This window comes from Bufo bufo, chromosome 7 (genome assembly GCF_905171765.1).
Source record: "Bufo bufo chromosome 7, aBufBuf1.1, whole genome shotgun sequence".
NCBI classification, from domain to species: Eukaryota; Metazoa; Chordata; class Amphibia; order Anura; family Bufonidae; genus Bufo; species Bufo bufo.
Window position 1 is genome coordinate 14,106,341 of NC_053395.1, and position 21,232 is coordinate 14,127,572.

Below are 21,232 nucleotides of genomic sequence, written 5' to 3' on the forward strand. Positions count from 1 at the left end.
ATAGAGGGCAGGCTGTCAGTCACTGATAGGACCTCTTCCTCATAGAGGGCAGGCTGTCAGTCACTGATAGGACCTCTTCCTCATAGAAGGAAGGCTGTCAGTCACTGATAGGACCTCCTCCTCATAGAGGGCAGGCTGTCAGTCACTGATAGGACCTCTTCCTCATAGAGGGAAGGCTGTCAGTCACTGATAGGACCGTCTCCTTATAGAGGGCAGGCTGTCAGTCACTGATAGGACCTCTTCCTCATAGAGGGCAGGCTGTCAGTCACTGATAGGACCTCTTCCTCATAGAAGGAAGGCTGTCAGTCACTGATAGGACCGTCTCCTTATAGAGGGCAGGCTGTCAGTCACTGATAGGACCTCTTCCTCATAGAGGGCAGGCTGTCAGTCACTGATAGGACCTCTTCCTCATAGAAGGAAGGCTGTCAGTCACTGATAGGACCGTCTCCTTATAGAGGGCAGGCTGTCAGTCACTGATAGGACCTCTTCCTCATAGAGGGCAGGCTGTCAGTCACTGATAGGACCTCTTCCTCATAGAAGGAAGGCTGTCAGTCACTGATAGGACCTCTTCCTCATAGAAGGAAGGCTGTCAGTCACTGATAGGACCGTCTCCTTATAGAGGGAAAGCTATCAATCAGATAGCACCTCCTCCTCATAGAGGGCAGGCTCGCAATCACTGATAGGACCATATTATGTCCAATAGGTCGGCACTGCAGGTAAGTTATCGTGGTGCTCGCGTCCTAGGATTGGCATCCCATGAAATATCACCAAAGAAGGGCCGGCACTCACTTGTAGGAATCTTCAATAATTCTGTTTGTGTTTCGACACTCGCAGGTGTCTTTGTCAAACAGTCTGTTTGACAAAGACACCTGCGAGTGTCGAAACGCATAAACAGAATTATTGAAGATTACTACAAGTGAGTGCCGGCCCTTCTTTGGTGATATTTCACTGATAGGACAGTCTCCTCATAGATTGAAGGCTGTCAATCACTGATAGGACCGCCTCCTTATAGAGGGAAAGCTGTCAATCACTGATAGGACCTCCTCCTCATAGAGGGAAGGCTGTCAATCACTGATAGGACCTCCTCCTCATAGAGGGAAGGCTGTCAGTCACTGATAGGACCGCCTCCTCATACAGGGCAGTCTGTCAGTCATTGATAGCTCCACCTCCTGGACTTCAAAGCCCAGAATGAGCAGGAATATAAATGAAAGCCGAAATACAGCTGCATAGTGGGGGCTGCACTACAGCCACAATACCCAGAGCCACGGGCCAAATACATTCATAAAAATCTAATCAAGGAGGGAACAAAGCCAGAGAACGCTCATTATACACTGGGAGTAATGGTCCCCCAATGTCAGGTTGCTGCATCTGAGCAAGGGAACTAAGTAGGGTTCTGTTAAAGCTGATACGTCTAAGTGATTTTTTGGCTTCTTGGAAAATATTGTGAAAAATCCGACCACGTGCCGCCTTATTTATGGACAGGGATAAGTGATTTATTTACAGTTATATATCTATCTATTGTGATAAGGTATTGTATGCACATTTATAGCATGCCCAATAGATACGTTTTAGCTGAACTTCACACATGTACAGTTGTGTTCTTTTATCATTGTTTGGATGGTTACATGACCGATGACCATTAATATTCTCTAATTAACATCTATCTACAGTTGCACAACTAGAAGTCTCGGCTCCATCTCCTCAGCGGGCACTTAATGGATCCACTGTGGTTCTGCCGTGCACCTTCTCTATCACTAAATTGTCCTTTGATCCCAAATACCTCGCTGTGTTATGGAGTTTTCAGGGAAGGCAGATACTGCTGTATGACAATAAAGGCATAACCAAGCATCCAAGGGTGGCGTTCGATGGAGAGGCAGCAAAAGATGGAAATGCTTCGCTCACAGTTGCCAATGTGACTCTCTCTGATGGAGGGACCTACTCATGCCTGGTCATTTACAGTCCAGAACGAATAGAAAAGAACATTGTACTGGATGTGCAAGGTAATAATGAACTGTACTCAGAAATACCGCCCTCACTCTTCAAACAGGGAGCAAAAAAACAACAGGCGATTCCAAAATAAACCAGTGTTCCTCAGCCATGTCCCCTTAATTTTTTTTATCAAATCAGTCTTGCATGTAGCTTAGATATAAGAAAAAGTATGTCTTTGTATAACCCACTTATCCAGATATGACTTCTAAGGGTTGTCGGACCAATATAGAATAATTTACAAAAGGCTCAGAATGCTGTAGAAAAAAAATAAAAAATCAGGAAATCGATTAGCCAGTCACTGACACGGGTCACTGTGGCCAATGAATGGCTGATCAGTCATCTCCTGTGTTTTGAGAGGCACCCAGATTAACGTACAGATTCTGCATTGGGGCCCATGGGGTCACGCCTCTGGTTTCCTAACTTCACCGATCTCCCATTACAGTGCCTGATGAAACATTTGTGTTCCTCACAGCCAGGCCTGGGATCATACTACGTGATAAAGCAGTCCGTAAAGACAGCGAGAACACTCTGATCTGTGAGGCCGTCGGCTTCTTCCCCGAGGATATTGAAATAACATGGACTTTAGATGGAAGAACCGAAAATAATTCTTATATAAAAGACCAAGTGAAAAACAATGACGGCACCTACAATGTGAGCAGCGCTGTGACATTCACTATGAGACCACAGTCCAAGACCCTATCCTGTGCCGTCCATCATGCCTCCCTCCATCAACCATTACGAGAGGAACTGCTGCTCAGATGCGAAGGTACAAATGAAGGTCACTCATAATGCTGTGACTTATATTATGTCCACAATACAGTCCTGACCCCGAAGAAGAGGTGCAGACTGCTGTAGAGCTATCTGCTTATCTGTTGTCTCCTTTTAGACTAGATTCATTGATGTGGAAGGACTGGGACATAGGATAGGGGCACTTTTATTAGAAATTGGTATAAAATGTATTTTAAATATTTTTCTCTTTTGTTTTACATTTCATCAGTACTATTCCCAGGAAAATGGAATGCAAAATGTTGTTCTTCTGTAGCCGTAACCTTCGAGAGATAAAAGTTCTCATTGGTAGAGCAAAATAATATCAATTTATAATATAACACTGCTGCGAAAAGAATGGGTTATCTGGAAGGTAATCTCATTATAATAGTAGGTGGAGAACCGCAATGACTGACAGAATAGCAGCTCTCTTGTTCTGTTAATAGACATAGATAAGCATGCAAACTGAGGAGCGGTACAGTGATCAGCGTAATGTGACAAGCCCTGACCAGCACAGGGGACATGCGGTGACCTACTTGAGTCATCAACTCTCACTCACCCCTGGCCTGACTGATGGTCTGACAAAGAATGTGAAGTGAGACTCTTTGCCATGAAGAAAGCCCAGACAAAGAGGTAGTTAGACTCTGAACAGGAACAAGAATACTATTTCAGAAAACCATACCCCCATTATTATAAAGACAAATGACATAGAATATTCACATATAGGCTGTTAATAATGTGTGATTATTGTAGGTGGAAGTGTCCCTTTACTAATGAGGTTTCTTTATGGCAAAGATAGTATTTCCTGTCCACCTTTCAGTCCGTTCTTTAATTTCCGCAGACACAAGCCCGGCTGGGATCATTGCTGCCTGTTCTGTTATTGGGATTATTCTGATAATTATCATCGCTGGTGTTCTGTACTGGAAACTAAAACTGAGAAGGAAAGGTAATGGCATTATATTATAGAGAGAGAGCGCCAATGGACCTTCCATAAAAAATGTATTCTAATGTAATTTGAAGAGAAATCTGAGCATTTTAATACTTTTCTGACAGTTAGCGGACCGTTCATAGTAAGAGACATTGAGGGTCCTCCTAAGCTGATTGATGGAGAGGAGGCCACCCTGTACTACACAGTGGACAACTGCCCCGAGAACCTGTGTGTGACCTGGCTGATGAGAAGAGCTGGACAGATCCAGGAGATCCAGACGTCTCAGGTGAGAGAACATTCTGAAGAAGAAGAGGAGAGCTTACTGGATGCGTCCTATGTGATCAGATCACAACGAGAGGGACATCAGTACTTATCATCACTGAGCTTCATACCCAATATGGAAAGACACAAAGATGTCACCTTCATCTGTAGAGGGGTCTCCAGTCAACATAATGATGAGAAGAAGTTTCACTGTAAGACGATTTATGGTGAGATATCCTGACACTATGATTGGTGTATATGTGTGTATATAATTGAAAGTGCATGGTCAGATAGAGATTGATATGCGGTGACATTAGTCAGCACTAGAGATTAGCTGTCTTCCAAGAGAAACAAGGCTCTTTCCTAGTGGATGTAGCTACCCTATAGTCAATGTCTGATATTTCAACAGCTTTATACCATGACAAAATTAGAGACAATCAAACTGTGTATAATATGTGGCTGATGAATAGTCAGCATATCCAAATGTCTGCATCTGCCTGTGAGATGTCCTTAGCAGAAGAGATTTTACTGCTGCAACAAAGCCTCCATCTCATTTACAGGATATAGTACATCTACAGCGTATAGGAATGTTTTATGGTTTACACTTGTGCGTCTTACCACCTTCTGTGAATGTGCCGATCCCGGCGGTGTCTCTTCAGCGTGCACGCTGCACGTGGTTCAGTGCGCGGATCCGGCGAGCTGTATTGCTTTCAAATGTGCTTGTACCGTCAGGCAGGGAGGTATGGTGTTCACCAGTGATGGCCAGTTTGCATTGTTTGCCCGCAAACACATGCGGGCTGCCATCTTTTCTCACAAGTCCGGCGAGGCACAGGTAAGCCCTTACCTGTGCGCGAACCGGTCTGAAAAAAATGCGGTCAGCGGGAGCAGGCAGTTCCGAGAACAGCCCGATGAAGGCCCCCAGCGGCTGTTCTCGGAATTGCCTGCTCCCGGTGACCGCATTTGATTTCAAACCGGCTCGCGCACAGGCACAAGTAAGGGCTTACCTGTGCCTCGCCGGACTTGTGAGAAAAGATGGCAGCCCGCATGGGTTCGCGGGCGAGCAATGCAAACTGGCCATCACTGCTGTTCACAAGTGATCCTCACCATGAACCAGCCAGACGTGTTTTGGAGTATATCGTACTCCTTCCTCCATTACTATATTTCATTGCTATATGTGAAACACTTTTACAATAAATGGAATTTAATACTTGTTAACACTATATATTGACTATAATCCAGGGTGTTGCAGGTTTGAGTGCCTGCCCACTATTTTGCTATTTGTGTATCTCAGGCCTCAGCTTGCATGGAAGGAGCTTTGCTAATATGGCAGACGGGATAGCCCTGAAACTATGGATCATGTGAGCGAGGCAGCAGCTGCGTCCACCAGTGGGAGAGGAGCCGCAGTGGTCACAGACTACGCCATAATAAGGCCTTAGGCCTCTTTCACACGGGCGTCGCGGATTTTGTCCGGATGCATTGCGGGAAACCCGCGCAAGTGCGCACGCAATTTCAGTCAGTCACATGGTGAACACGATGACGTCAGGGCAGGTCCTGCAAGAAGAAGAAAGAAGATGATAACGGTTGCGCGATCAAGTGGATGAGGTGAGTAATTTTTTTATTATTTTTTAACCCTCAAGGGACATTGTACTAAGCATTCTGTATTCAGAATGCTATTATTTTCCATTATAACCATGTTATAATGGAAAATAATAAAGTGAATGGACCTCATCCCTATTTATTATCATCTCCTTAGCAACCATCCGTGAAAATCGCATTGCATCCGCACTTCCTTGCGGATGCAATGCGATTTTCACACAGCCCCATTCACTTCTATGGGGCCTGCTTTGCGTGAAAAAACGCAGAATATAGAACATGCTGTGATTTTCAAGCAACGCGCAAGTGATGCGTGAAAAACATCGCTCATGTACACCGCCCCATTGAAATGAATGGGTCAGGATTCAGTGCGAGTGCTATGCGTTTACGTCACGCATTGCACCTGCGCGGAAAACTCGCCCCGTATGAAAGGGGCCTTAGATTTCTGGAATTGACTAGCTCCTCTATCTTCTTTGAAAACACATATGTGCTGTCGAGACGTGTATTTGTACCTTCAGATTTCTTTAGTGAGGGATTCGGCTTGTCATATGTCTTTACACACAGACATTGTATTCCAAGAAGACTAGACAAGGGCAGAACAGCTAATATTTATGAGCAGCCAAGATTATGATATATTGATGAAATTCAGGAGAATCACCACATGAGATATATAAAGGAGACAACCCTCACATGGGGCAGAATATAATTACTAAATCACTTAAAACGTATTCGTCCAAACACCGGGAAAGCATTGTTTTTCAGTGTCACTTTGGGGGCCTAGCTTTCCCCAATATATTGTGAAATAAATACATTTACTGAAAACAAGACAAGTGCAAGATACATATGTGTAATGGTAAAACATAAGGGACTGAGCTGCCCTTGATATTTGTCCCCAATCTTCCCTAAAGTGATTTGTCACAAGATGCAGTTGTTTACCCTGTATGAAGAGCCGTCTTGAGATATTGGGGGACGTTTGCCTCATTCTGTCCTTCACATTTCAGTAAAGCCCAAGCTGTCACAGACAGTAATAAGAAGTCTGTTTGTCTCCGGAGAGATGAAGTATTTACTCAATCTGGAGAAATTTTATCCTAAAAACATCAGGATTGTATGGACATGTGGAGTGGGAGAACCAGAAGAAGTCCTGTCATCCACTGAATCATGGTCAGATAATCCTGACAGAACCTACAGCGTCTCCAGTGAGGTCAGAATCCCTGAGGAACGTCACAAGGATCCAGGATTCAGAGTCCGAGTGACCTGGGACCATGAATCATTGGGAGAAGCAGAATCCAGGGAGCTCTCTATCCGAGACTCAGGTGAGATGTTGAGAGGAATTACTCAGATTATCATTTCTTATGTCTTAAAATAAAGTGCACACCTCCAGAGAAAAAACTAATCTACGATTGCTATGAGCAGGTATCTTTATTTGCTTTAGAATTTTTACCGATTTCTGGTGTAAATTGTGGCAAACCTTTTGGTCCATGGGAGGCCCCTGCCTTTTCCTGCTACACCCATTTACTTTTCCCATCACTTTTGGAGAGTGACAAGGGAGACCCAAAGCAGCAAAACTTTTTGTACATTTGCAATTTTCACCATAGAATTGTCTTAGGCTACTTTCACACTAGCGTTCAGAGCGGGTCCGTCTGGTGTCTGCACAGACGGATCCGCTCCTATAATGCAAACGATGGTATCCGTTCAGAACGGATCCGTCTGCATTATAGTTCAGAAAAAATTCTAAGTGTGAAAGTTAGTCAGACGGATCCGTCCAGACTTTACATTGAAAGTCAATGGGGGACGGATCCGTTTGAAATTGCACCATATTGTGTCAACTTCAAACGGATCCGTCCCCATTGACTTACATTGTAAGTCTATACGGATCCGTTTGGCTCCGCACGGCCAGGCGGACACCCGAACGCTGCAAGCTGCGTTCGGGTGTCCGCTTGCTGAGCGGAGGCTGAACGCTGCCAGACTGAGGCATTCTGAGCGGATCCGCATCCACTCAGAATGCATTGGGGCTGTACGGATCCGTTCGGGGCCGCTTGTGAGAGCCTTCAAACGAAGCTCACGAGCGGACACCCGAACGCAGGTGTGAAAGTAGCCTAAGTTCCAAGGAGGACAGCAGAAGTAAGAACTGTTACGTTTATAGCAGGAATGAGGATGAATGTGGGTTCCTTGGAAACCAAAACATGTTTCACTGCCTTCAATTTACATGAAATAGAAACAGATAAAATACACGACATCCTGAAAGTTTCTATGAAACTTCCTTTATATCTGCACAAGTCGATTGCTTTTTCAGAATTAGTTAAAAAATATTCAAGAACTTTCCTGTGTCCTGTTCTGCAGATTACAGATGGAAGCCAGTTGTAGAAGAGATCCAGATTCCCCGTCTACTTCATGGCACCCCGGCCACCCTGCAGTGTAATATCTCGGGGTATTTCCCGGATGCAGTCACTGTGAGATGGAGGAGACGTGCTGGAGATGAGATGTATGAAGAGACTGAGAACCAGAGGATAACATCCAGGAGAACGGCCGATAACACCTGTAACTGTACCTCCAGTCTGACCATCACCCCCACACTGGAGACACATCAGGGGGCAGAATATATATGTCTGGTGGAGCATCCCACCCTGGAGACACCCATAGAGAAAACCACTGGGAGGCTACAAGTACTTGGTGAGTGTTTATACGACCTCTTAAGAATTTATTTTTGGTATTAAGAAGATGAGAATTAGTTTCATTTTCGCCTTGTTAGATCACCAGCCAATACTTGCCTCTGGGCGCGGCTGTCATGCCACTCGCCATCCCATCCGGCGTCCTGGTCGCCGGTGTCCTCTACATGTTGCTGCCTCCGTGCTGCTGCCTTATCCTCCAACATCTCTCTACACAGACAGAATGCAGTTACAGGCAGAAAATGCGGTATCAGCTCATTAGATATCATTGCAGGAGAAACGTTCGGTATAAACTGTAAAGTATAACAACCATTGTGCTGGTAGAGCAGAGAGAGGCGCCGTAATGAGGATCACAGTATATCCTAATGGAAACAGTAACATATAGGTAGGATATGTCATAGCCCTTGAGGGTATATCCTCAGAGTCGGTGAGTATGCCATGAGAGGGTGGAAGGAGGCTACGGACTGGTGAAATCCATGTTGTGTATGGAGGAAAGGGTGTTACACCATAAACCCCATACTTTGTGAAACCTCTCCAAACGTCTCCTGTTTCTGTATACAATTCTGTCATATAGAACAATAGTGTTGACTAGATTGCGCCTTTGAGGGAGTGAAGGAGGGGATCCAGCCGTCCACCTCATCACTGCTGACTTGTGGGCCAAGAACAATGTTTTGTGCGATAGTAATTGCATAGAGCTGCACATAAGAGAAGATGGAGACCCTGCAGTGTGAGGAGACAGCAGCTGTGTCACTGGCTTGTCATTGCAGTGCAGTGTGGTGAGACTCTGCCCTCTCTGTCTCTGCAAAGCTATGCATGACGGGAAATGTAGGATCCATTAGGTAAGCCATATCTGAGGGGAGAAGGAATCAGCATGGCTGGTAACCCACAAATTACACATAAAACAGGTGTACACAAGGGCCAGGGCCGGATTAAGAGCATCATGGGCCTGGTGCAGAAGATTTTAATGGGCCTTTTTATAGAAAATGAAAACGCAACGCAAAGCAACTTTTTATAGCACAAATAAAGTGTGAATTTACGCAAAATTACACATGTGAAAATACGCATGCATAAAGTTTGAAGTGTGAACGGGTCTGCGTAATCCCATTCAAGTCTATTGGACTAAAGTCCATGTGTAATTTTGAAGCAGATTTACGCACGGGTTTGCGAGTGAAAAATCTGCTGTGTGAACTTAGCCTAAGTGTACATCTCTGGCCACAGTTTAAATATACAGCCATCTATATAGATGGCTGTATTATGTATAGCCACCCCCCAAGGAGTTAACTAGTGCTGCTGGATATGTCATTCAGGAGCATGAAAAAGCTATTCACGTCTAGCTTTTCCATGCTCCTGAATGGCAGATGTGTTTATAAAAGCTAATCTATTATAAGCAGATATGCCATTGAGGAGCTTGGAAAAGATAGGTAGGCAAGAAAGTAGGTTTTCCATGCTTTTGAATGGCATATCTGCTTATATGCATACATGTTTATAATAGCCAAGCTATTATATGCAGATCTGCCATTCAGGAGCATGGAAAAGCTAGGTGAGAAACAGTCACCTAGCTTTTCCATGCTCCTGAATGGCAGATCTGCCTTTAGGCATATCTGTTTGTAATAGCTGAACTATTATAAGCAGATATATCATTCAGGAGCATGGAAAACCTAGGTGACAATTCCTCACCTAACTTTTCCATGCTATGCTCCTGAATGGCAAATCTGCCTTTAGGCATATCTGTTTATAATACCTGATCTATTATAAGCAGATATACCACTCAGGAGCATTGAAGAGCTAGGTGACTATTTCTCACTTAGCTTTTCCATGCTCCTGAATGGCAGATCTGTTTATAATAGATCAGGCTCAGCTATTATAAAGATATATATGCCTATAAGCAGAAATGCAATTCAGGAGCATGGAAAAGCTAGGTGAAAAAAATCATCACCCAGCTTTTCCATGCTCCTGAATGACATGTATAAATTATACAGTATACAGTATAATAGGTGAGGTGAGCCAATGCTGATTTACTTACCGCCTATGAGTTGTTTTCTGGGCAGTACACTGAAGGCTGCTGAACGCGACTCACCGCTGGCAGCACCCCTGACTCCACACAGGAAGAATTTAGAACTTCCCGCGCGCAGCAGCCGTCACGGTCTTTCACTTTACGGCATGGCCTAGGCCCCAGGGGAGGAGTCTGACGTGACGACGCAGCGCGGCGGGCACAGCTGACCTGTCACCTGACCTGATCTGTCAGCTGTCACTGTCCTGGTGAGTTCTGTAAAGGGCCGGCCTGGGAGATTTCTCCTCGCGCGCCGGCCCTGTCATCATCTGACAGTCGGCACGGTTCGGTCCTACTAAAGGGCTGCGGGGCGGCCGCCAGGCAATCTCAGCGAGGCGGCCTATGCGGGCCTAGCTCCGGTTGGCCTATGCGGGCTGCTGGGCCTATTTTCATGCAGGGGCCTGGAGCTGCAGCTCCATCCGCCCCTACGTTAATCCAGCCACTGTCAGGGCCACTGTCTTACTCTTAGCCTGCACTATATAGGCAAAGAAAAAAAAGGGAGGGCTCCGCTGAGGCTATGTAGCTATTTGAGGCCTTTTATAGGGATTGTTGGGGAACTGTACGATAACATTTCACTTTTTTAATATTTCATGTTTTTAATATAGAGGAATATATAAAAATGCTTTTCTGCCTTTTTTATGCCATTAACCATCAATGTAGGGCATAACTATTTTGTAAGGTAAAGGTGGGTGTGGGGGGCTATATAATAAGTGTATGTATGTAAATAAGATAGATTTAAAGATGAAAAAAAATCTTGCATTTTATTTCAATTTTTTTAGTACCTTTACTTTTATTTTTAATGATTTTTTTAAACATAATGTACATAATATGTAAAATATAAGAGTGAAACTGGATCGCACATCCTCAATACTATGCTTTTATCTAATAACTTCTTCTCAGCACAATTTATCGTATACCTACCCGTATGTTAAATGCTGTACATGAGGCATTAGTATAAAATTTGCTTTGGTGCTGCGCTGGTGGGTCGGTGGGGCCCAGTGCCAGGGTGGCTTTGCCAGACAGCGGGGACACTGTTTGACCGCTGGGTCCCACTGCCTGTTGGTGCGGTGCTGCTGCGCCGGTGGTTGCCGTGCAGCGCTGTGCCAAATTCGGAGTAGGTTCCCATTCAAAGAGGCAACCTTGTCGTGGTGAGTGGGCCTATGACTTTTGATTAATTTCTATACTAATGCCTTATGTACAGCATTCAACATTCAACGATAAATTGCGCTGAGAAGCAGTTAGATAAAAGCATAGTATTGAGTATGTGCGATCCAGTTTCACTCTTATATTTTACACATAATGTACATAATAATTCTATATGACAGCAAAACAGACAGTTTGTCCAGACCGCATTGGGGCTATTATTGGGCCCAGGACTGTCACAATTTGGCCTCATGCACACGGCCGTTGTTTTGGTCCGCATCCGAGCCGCAGTTTTTGCGGTTTGGATGCGGAGCCATTCACTTCAATGGGGCCGCAAAAGATGCGGACAGCGCTCCGTGTGCTGTCCGCATTCGTTGCTCCGTTCCGTGGTCTGCAAAAAAATACAACCTGTCCTATTCTTGTCCGTTTTGCGGACAAGAATAGGCAGTTATATCAACGGCTGTCCGTGCCGTTCCGCAAATTGCGGAACGCACATGGACGCCATTCGTGTTTTACGGATCTGCAATTTGCAGACCGCAAAGCACACAACGGTCGTGTGCATGAGGCCTTTCCCAGTGAGCCTCAGTGATCTTATTACCAGGTCTAATAGGGACACGACAATGTGAAATCCCTTCCTGTGTCAGAACTCTCATCTGTAGAATGGGTTAAAAAGCCAGGAGAAAAGAAAAATCACCGCCATCCTCTAGGTGCTGATGGTATGAGAAGTGCTGTAATGTCCACTCTCGCGGATCTCGCCCCTGTTATCGCACTTGTAGAACCGCAGCGCTCTCCTTATGAATTTCTCGTAGGTCTGTTTATTGACCGAACTTCATATCAACATTTTGGCTTACACAGGATAACAAGTGATCTCACAGTGATACTGTACCCATAGATCATGAACATGTGAGCAATGAAATATTTTCATTCATTGTTAAAGGGGTTATGCTATGATTGATGTAAAAAAATTAAAACCAGACAGCTGGAACCAGCCCTGTACCTGACATGTGTCCAGAGATCTCCCCATTCACTGCTGTAATTGCTCTGCTAAATTATCTTCAGCCTGGCAGCTCATGGGGCGTGTTCTTTCTGCTGTAGTTCAAGTGGTGTGTCCTTTCTGCTGTAGTTCAGGTGGTGTGTCCTTTCTGCTGTAGTTCAGGTGGTGTGTCCTTTCTGCTGTAGTTCAGGTGGTGTGTCCTTTCTGCTGTAGTTCAGGTGGTGTGTCCTTTCTGCTGTAGTTCAGGGTGTGTGTCCTTTCTGCTGTAGTTCAGGGTGTGTGTCCTTTCTGCTGTAGTTCAGGGTGTGTGTCCTTTCTGCTGTAGTTCAGGGTGTGTGTCCTTTCTGCTGTAGTTCAGGGTGTGTGTCCTTTCTGCTGTAGTTCAGGGTGTGTGTCCTTTCTGCTGTAGTTCAGGGTGTGTGTCCTTTCTGCTGTAGTTCAGGGTGTGTGTCCTTTCTGCTGTAGTTCAGGGTGTGTGTCCTTTCTGCTGTAGTTCAGGGTGTGTGTCCTTTCTGCTGTAGTTCAGGGTGTGTGTCCTTTCTGCTGTAGTTCAAGGGGGTGTCCTTTCTGCTGTAGTTCAGGGGGTGTGTCCTTTCTGCTGTAGTTCAAGGGGGTGTCCTCTCTGCTGTAGTTCAGGTGGTGTGTCCTTTCTGCTGTAGTTCAGGGGGTGTGTCTTTTTGCTGCAGCTCTCTCCCTACCACTACCACAAAACATATGACTGATGGCAGTTGAAGATTTAGGGTCCATTCACACGTACACAAAATGGGTCAGCATCAGTTCCGCAATTTTGCAGAACAGGTGCGGACCCATTCATTTCCCATGGGGCCACAAAAGATGCGGACAACACATAGTGTGCTGTCCGCATCCACGTTTCCGTTCCGCGGCACCGCAAAAAAATTGAATATGTCCTATTCTTGTCCACAGACACTGACAAGAAAAGGCATTTCTATTATAGTGTCGGCCATGTGAGGTCCGCAAAATGCGGAACGCACATGGCCGGTGTTTGTGTTTTGCGTATCCGCAATTTGCGGACCGCAAAACAGTTGTGGACATGTGAATGGACCCTTAAACTGAGCACGCTCGACCAGCTCAGTGAGACGGACAAATAATATGGGAAAGAACAAACAGCAGGTGGCGCTGTACAGATACAGTTTATTGAATAGCTCAATGACTATACAATTTTTTTTATTACATACAATTACAAAAGTTCAGATCCGTGTGCTGGTTTGAAAACTGTAGAATATGCTTCATGACAGAACCCCTTAAGGACACCCCCTTCCTACCTTTCCACCTACTATGCCAACATGAATTGAACAGTTTTATATAGTGCTTACAAATATAGAGCAGTGCTGGGAGACTGGGAGCGGTCATCACATTAATCCGTATCTCCAGGGCAGTGTGTCTGACATTCATCTCTCCAAGCCGAGCATGCATCGGTGTGTGGCCATGCAGTGATGTCATCGCATTAAATGCAGCTAAGAATCTCAGCCAGTCCCAATTGGAACAGTAGTTCATGTGCTCTGCTCAGGCCGAGTTCATACATCAGTTATTGTATCAGTTATTGTGAGCCAAAGCCTGTAGTGAAGCCTCCTCAGAGATGAGATATAATGGAAAGATATGCACCAGCACTTAGTTTTGGCTCACAGTAACTGATGGAAATAACCAGTGGCATAACTAGAAATGATTGGGCTCCACAGAAAATTTTTAAATAGGGCCCCACCAACCCCAGCAACTTCTTTCCAACCCCCTCTTCCTGTACAACCCTACTCCTGAGGCTAGTGAAGATCGTTCTCTCAGACAAGGCCTGGCAGCCGCTCCATCCGTTTTCTGCAGTGTCTCTGTAAATAATGTAATTTTATAATACTGTTGAGGGGCCCTTCTAGTTAGAATATACTACGAACTGTGTACATGACTGCCCCCTGCTGCCTGGCAGCACCCGATCTCTTACAGGGGGCTGTGATCCGCACAATTAACCCCTCAGGTGCTGCACCTGAGGGGTTAATTGTGCATATCATAGCCCCCTATAAGAGATCAGGGGCTGCCAGGCAGCAGGGGGCAGACCCCCCTCCCTCCCCAGTTTTAATTTCATTGGTGGCCAGTTTGCGCCCCCCCCGGCCCCCCCTCTATTGTATTAATATCATTGGTGGCCAGTGTGCGGCCTCCCCTCTCCCCATCCCCCCCTTCCCCCGATCATACTTACCTGCTGCGCTGTCTGTGACCGGCCGGTAGCTCCTCCTACTGGTAAGTGACAGATCATTAAGCAATGCGCCGCACAGACCTGTCACTTACCAGTAGGAGGAGCTCCCAGCCAGTCACACACAGCGCAGCAGGTAAGTATGATGCTTCTAATATTGCTAAGTAACCATGGCAACCAGGACTGCAGTAGCGTCCTGGTTGCCATGGTTACCGATCGGAGCCCCAGCGATTAAACTGGGACTCCGATCGGAACTCTCCGCTGCCACCAATGATCGGGGGGGGGAGAGAGAGGGGAGGCCGCACACTGGCCACCAATGATAATACAATAGGGTAGGGGGGGGGGGGCCGCACACTGTGCCACCAATGAAAATAATACAATAGAGGGAGGGAGGGAGGGGGGGGGGCCGCACACTGGCCACCAATGATAATACAATAGAGGGAGGGAGGGGGGGGCGCACACTGGCCACCAATTATAATACAATAGAGGGAGGGAGGGGGGCGGGGGGGGGCCGCACACTGGCCACCAATGATATTCAAACTAGGGAGGGAGGGGGGTCTGCCCCCTGCTGCCTGGCAGCCCCTGATCTCTCACAGGGGGCTATGATACGCACAATTAACCTTTAGGTGCGGCACCTGAAGGGTTAATTGTGCTGATCACAGCCCCCTGTGAGAGATCGGGTGCTGCCAGGCAGCAGGGGGCAGTCATGTACACAGTTCTCAGTATATTCTAACTTGAAGCGTCCCCATCACCATGGGAACGCCTCTGTGTTAGAATATACTGTCGGATCTGAGTTTCACGATCTAACTCAAATCCGATGGTATATTCTAACATAGAGGCGTTCCCATGGTGATGGGGACGCTTCAAGTTAAAATATACCATCGGATTGGAGAAAACTCCGATCCTATGGTATATTAACTCCTGACTTTACATTGAAAGTCAATGGGGGACGGATCCGTTTACAATTGCACCATATTGTGTCAACGTCAAACGGATCCGTCCCCATTGACTTGCATTGTAAGTCAGGACGGATCCGTTTGGCTCCGCACGGCCAGGCTTTTTTTTCATGTCCGTGAATCCTCCAAAAATCAAGGAAGACCCACGGACGAAAAAACGGTCACTGACCAACGGAACCCCGTTTTGCGGATCATGAAAAAATACTGTCGTGTGCATGAGGCCTTACATGCACTTTGGGCCCAAAGGAAGCACAGTAATTAGTGCATTGCAATTTAGACAGAATATCTCTTGCAGTACCTAATTCACACACACACTCTTAACTCAATTTTCTTAACTCATTGTGATAATGTAACAAAAGTCATTAAAATGCAATTGAAGGTGTCGGCATAACACAACTAGTTCAAAGCGATGTTTAAACATGATGCCCACTCGCGTGTGAAGCAGGCACCATAGCCAGTGGCTCCCTGATGTTTCAAACAGCAGAGGAGTTTGGCTAATGACCACTCGCGCGTGCAGCAGGCACCATGATCTCGGTCATTACAGCCTTTAGATGCCGTGATCAAGTGTGATTATGGCATCTAAAGAGTGAAAAACCCAGAAGTGCACTCCGATAATGAATCCTAATAGGCTGGGTCTCTCTGAAGAGACCCAGCGTATTAGAAGTGCAGTTACTATGTTGGCCAGCAGGCCAACATAAGAAATCAGTAATTCATACAATACTATACACCCTATGGGTTTAAAAAAAATAATTTATAAAAAAAATTTAACATTGTAGTCTTCTAGGCTACAAAAACATAAAAAAGTAAAAAAAAAATTATATATATAAATTAAATTCACCCCCCTTTCTTTAGAATAAAAAATAAAATAAATAAATGATAAAAACATAGCATAAATATTATAAACATCCTCGCGTCCGAAAACGCCCGTACTATTAAAATATAAAAATATTTTTCCAATAGGCAAATGGTGTAACGGAACAAAATATCAAAATGGCCTATTTGCCATTTTTTTCATTGCATCTCTTACCCAAAACAATTTAATAAAATGTGATCAATAAAAACAAGAGATTATCCTGCAAAAAAATGAGCTCCCAGTCAGCTCAGTAGACAAACTATAAAAAGTTATGGGGGTCAGAATATGGTAATGTAAAAAAAATTCAAAGTTTTTATTTATTTTTACAGTATTTAGACATAAAACCTATACATATGTGGTTTCGTACTGATCTAGAGAATTAAGGGCACAGGTCAGTTTTGACACAGGGAACACCGTAGGGACAAAATCTGTAAAACTGTGGAGGAATTGCATTTTTATATTCCAATTCCACACTATTTGGAAATGTTTTCCCTCTTTCCACTACATTGTAGGCCATATTAAATGAGGACATTAGAAAGTACAACTTGTCCCGCAAAAAACAAGCCCTTATATGGATATGTGAACGGAAAAATGAAAAAAAGTTAAGACTTAGGCCCCTTGCAGACCAGTGTGAGCGGATAAGGTCTGAATGCGTTGCGGTTGTGTTCAGTGAAAAATGCGTGATTTCGCAAGCAAGTATATTAAGTTTCGTTTGCGATCGCGTTCAGTTTTTATCGCACGGGTGCAATGTGATTTAATGGGTTTTGCATGCGCGAGATAAACAACTGAATGTTTACAAATAACATCTCTTAGCAACCATCCGTGAAAAACGCATCACATCCGCACTTGCTTGCGGATGCAATGCGATTTTCACGCAGCCCCATTCACTTCTATGGGGCCAGGGCTGCGTGGTTTCCTTGGTCTTGGTATCCCATCTATGATCCTGAACCTCAGCTGTGCAATATTTTGTCTCATTTTAATGAAATGATCAGGGACTGACTGCACATCTTTGCTGATTAAGTGTATTTCTGAATTCACAAGAGCCACCAAGATACTCAGATGTCAACTTCTCCAGTACAAGAAAAAAGAAAGGGAACCAGCGTGTACCTCTCTTATTGGCCTACAATCCACAACTAGAAGTCCTGAGAAAAATACAGCATCCATGTCCTAGATAAGGACGACCAGCTAAAAACTATTTCCCCAGATCCTCCCTTGTCATGTTACCGACGACCTTCAAATCTGAGAAATATTCTGATCAGATTATTACCCCGTACCACACAAAAAGGAACTTATCCCTGCAATGTAAGAAACCTGTTCCCATGTAATGATGACAAGATCCGAATCCCCAACACACAGCAGCACTATAGGATCCTCGGGACATTCACATGTTCTACATCCAATGTTATGGACCTTATTCTCTACACTTTACGTCCTTTTGGGAGCCTCTCAGTTGGAGAAACTAGACAGAAACCTAAAGCAAAAATGAGATCCCTTCCCACACAATTAATAAGAAGGCTGAGCGTGTTGTAGCCGAGGACATAATGTAAGTGATGTTATATTAAAAGGCAATTTCAAATAAAAAGAGCCAGGAGAATTTGGGAATACAGATTTATGACACACTGAATACTGGCCTGAAATTGTCCCAGGGATTTATGGCCACTACAAGATGGGAAAAGTCTGCTATAGACAAAGGGGGCACCAGGTCTGTGAGGTCACATCAGATTAGACTAGAAAACTCCCACACCCCTTATCTGTAAGACAACTAAGGGCTCATTCTCAAAATGTTTGATATTCAGTTGTTTTTCAAATATCCATTCATCACACCGCGTCTCTGCTCTTATTATATATATATGGCTGTTTCTTCACACTCCACTGACACGCTGATAGGGACCTTAGATCGTGAGCCCCATTGGGGACAGTGTGACGCTAATGTCTCTAAAGCGCTGCGGAATATAGTAGCGCTAAATAAGTGCATAAAATAAATAAATACAGATAAATAAATAGAAAGTTCCAGCACTTGTAAATTGTTTCGTTGCTTTGTCTTTATTTTCGGTAACAAATTACAGCATGTGGACACCACCTTACACCACCGCACAATTGACGTGTTTCGAACTGTAGCGTTCTTAGTTATAACCGTGCTCTTGTAGCACACCTGATGAAGCGACTGATGTCTGGAAATCTCGCTATGTAACGTCTTTGCTTCTATTTTTATTGCCCATTAAAAGGTATCGGACCTGCAAGACGCTTGTTGGGTTCCTCTTTATAAGAGCATTAAACTATTTATGGTCCAGCATACATGGGCAGCTGATACGAGGCACTTTTAGCATCCATTCACACGTCTGCAAGTGTTTTGTGGATCCCCAAAACACGGATATCGGCCATGTGCGTTCTGCATTTTGCAGGCCACACATGGCCGGCCCTGTAATAGAAATGCCTATGCTTGAACATGGCTGCGGACAAGAATAGTAAATGCTCTATCTTTTTTGCGGGGCCGTGGAACGGAACTACGGATGTGGACAGCACAAATAAATGGGTCCGAACCCATTTGGCAAAATTGCGGAACGGATGCGGACCCATTCATACAGACGTGTGAATGGACCCTTAGTAGGTGTCCTAAGATGGAGATATTCTAAACTGCAATATGATGGCGGTTACTAAGAAACCATGATGCGCTCTTGTGATCCACAGCACATGCGCTGCTGTCCCCAGCGCTGAGATTCTTAGCTGCATTTAATGCGATGACGTCACTGCATGGCCACACACCGATGCTCGGCTTGGAGAGATGACTGTCAGACACTGCCTTGGAGATACGGATTAATGTGATGACTGTCCCCGCTTTCCCAGCACTGCCGTATATTTGTAGTAGGTAGAAAGGTAGGAAGGGGATGTCCTTGTCCTTAACTATGGATTTCCATATCTAATTGATCACATTCGCTTATCTTACGTTCTCGCTTACCTTGGAGATTCTGATATAAGCAGAGTGCTGCAGTTTTTCTACATGTCAGCCATCCTGTAGAGGCGAGCAGCTCCTGTGCCCCCCATGGCTGCCATCAAGTGCGGTACATGTATGTCCAAATGCAGAGAAGGGGCCTCTACTATGTGCGTGTACATGTAATGCAGGAAAGGACTAATCTGCAGAAGTGCAATCACAGTCATTGGCTTCAACTTGTCTCGTTTCTGGTAAGAAATTAAATGTCTGCCCTATTTAAGATGTGGGGGGTTGTAATTGCTGATAGATCATTTCTAGTTCTAGGAGGGCAGACCTGGAATATGCATATAATAATCCACTACTCCCAGTATAGACACTGGACCAGTCTTCTGCTTCTTCTCTTCCAGCTGAACCCCAGATGCCGGATCCTATACAGATCTCTATGACAAAATCATCTCGTGTTCAGTTCTCTCTGAATCTACAGAAGTTTTACCCAAAAGATATCAAAATCTCCTGGCACTGGGAAAATACATCTGGTAAATATGGATTATCACCGGAGCAAACCTTCAGATCACAGAAAGATCTCACATATGACGTCACCAGTGTTGTCCGGATTTCTAATAATTCATTCAATGATCCGGAGATGAAAATCATTGTAACGTGGAAACACGAGGCTATGGAGACGCCAGAGACAAGATCACTGAGTATCAGAGGTAATAATGTCTGTCTTTTCTCCCTGCAGTAGACACTAATTGGTGACCAGTCCACCGCTGAGGACGTCAGGCATGGATGTGGGATGATAGACATTTGAGCTGGGCAGGAGAGCCATGGGGTCTACTGTACTAAGCACCATTAGAGATCCGATGTATCGCCAGAATACAGAGTTGAGGTCCAAATCTGAGCTGCAAGGAAGTCATGAAAGCAGCATGGATTAGTAACATAATATACACAGAAATGCTAACCTGAAGACTAGGCAAGGACGGGGCCACGAGCACCAGGACAGTGACAGCTGCGCACAGCCAGGACAGGAGAGGGAGGTTGGCTGGACACAGGAGAAGTGCTGGACAGGGACCCCTCTTGTTGGGATCAAAATGGCCAGTCTGTAAGAGCAGTGACCGCATTGCCAGACCGAGCCGGTCCGTCATTACAGGTCTGGATATTTATCTGAATGACCAACGTAGGGCAGCACAATGGCTCAGTGGTTACAGGGAAAATAACATTCATTATGTAGAGGAAGTTAATACAAGGCACTTACTAATGTATTATTATCCATATTCCATCACATTATACACTGCTTGTTTCCATGGTTACGACCACCCTACATTCCAGCATTGGTGGTCAGGCTTATATGCTGTGACGCTTATATACAGCCCATTGTAAAAAGCTCATCTTACTCCACACGTTACAGATCTGCCCTGGACTCCACATGTTGGATCTATCCGGGGACCTGAGCTGGAAGATGGTAAATCAGCCACACTGACCTGCGATATATCCGGATATTTCCCTGATCTTCTATCTGTTAGCTGGTTCATAAAGAGGGATGGAAACCTGACGGCTCTGCCCATAGAATCAACAAAGACGGAGAATAATTACAAGATCTCACAGAAGAAGAGACAGAAAGATAAAACTTACTCCTGTGAAGCTTCACTGACTTTTACCCCATTAATAAGTTCAGACGAAGGATCAGAAATCCTCTGCAGAGTGAAGCATCCCAGCCTGGAGCCCCCCATAGAGACCAGCACCCGACCCCTACACATAGGTGAGTGTCAGGACCCTTACTAATACATCTCCAGATTCTTTGCTTTGGAACAAAACAAACTCTATTATCCTGAGTTATTGTTGGATAATATGGATATCTGAGGAGGATGCTGGATATCAACGTTATCATCGATGTCTGTGCATAGGTTGAGG

General features: G+C 45.0%; 1 protein-coding gene across 1 annotated transcript in view; it reads left to right on the forward strand.

Annotated features, from left to right (window-relative positions):
* Window positions 1–21,232, forward strand: part of LOC121007422 — a 52,221-nt gene that overhangs the window by 26,898 nt on the left and 4,091 nt on the right. The window contains exons 2-9 of the mRNA XM_040439343.1: window positions 1,671–2,000; window positions 2,462–2,755; window positions 3,596–3,700; window positions 3,808–4,170; window positions 6,538–6,849; window positions 7,877–8,206; window positions 19,729–20,034; window positions 20,730–21,080. Coding sequence (XP_040295277.1) covers window positions 1,671–2,000; window positions 2,462–2,755; window positions 3,596–3,700; window positions 3,808–4,170; window positions 6,538–6,849; window positions 7,877–8,206; window positions 19,729–20,034; window positions 20,730–21,080 — 2,391 coding nt within the window. The remainder of the gene's footprint in view (window positions 1–1,670; window positions 2,001–2,461; window positions 2,756–3,595; window positions 3,701–3,807; window positions 4,171–6,537; window positions 6,850–7,876; window positions 8,207–19,728; window positions 20,035–20,729; window positions 21,081–21,232) is intronic.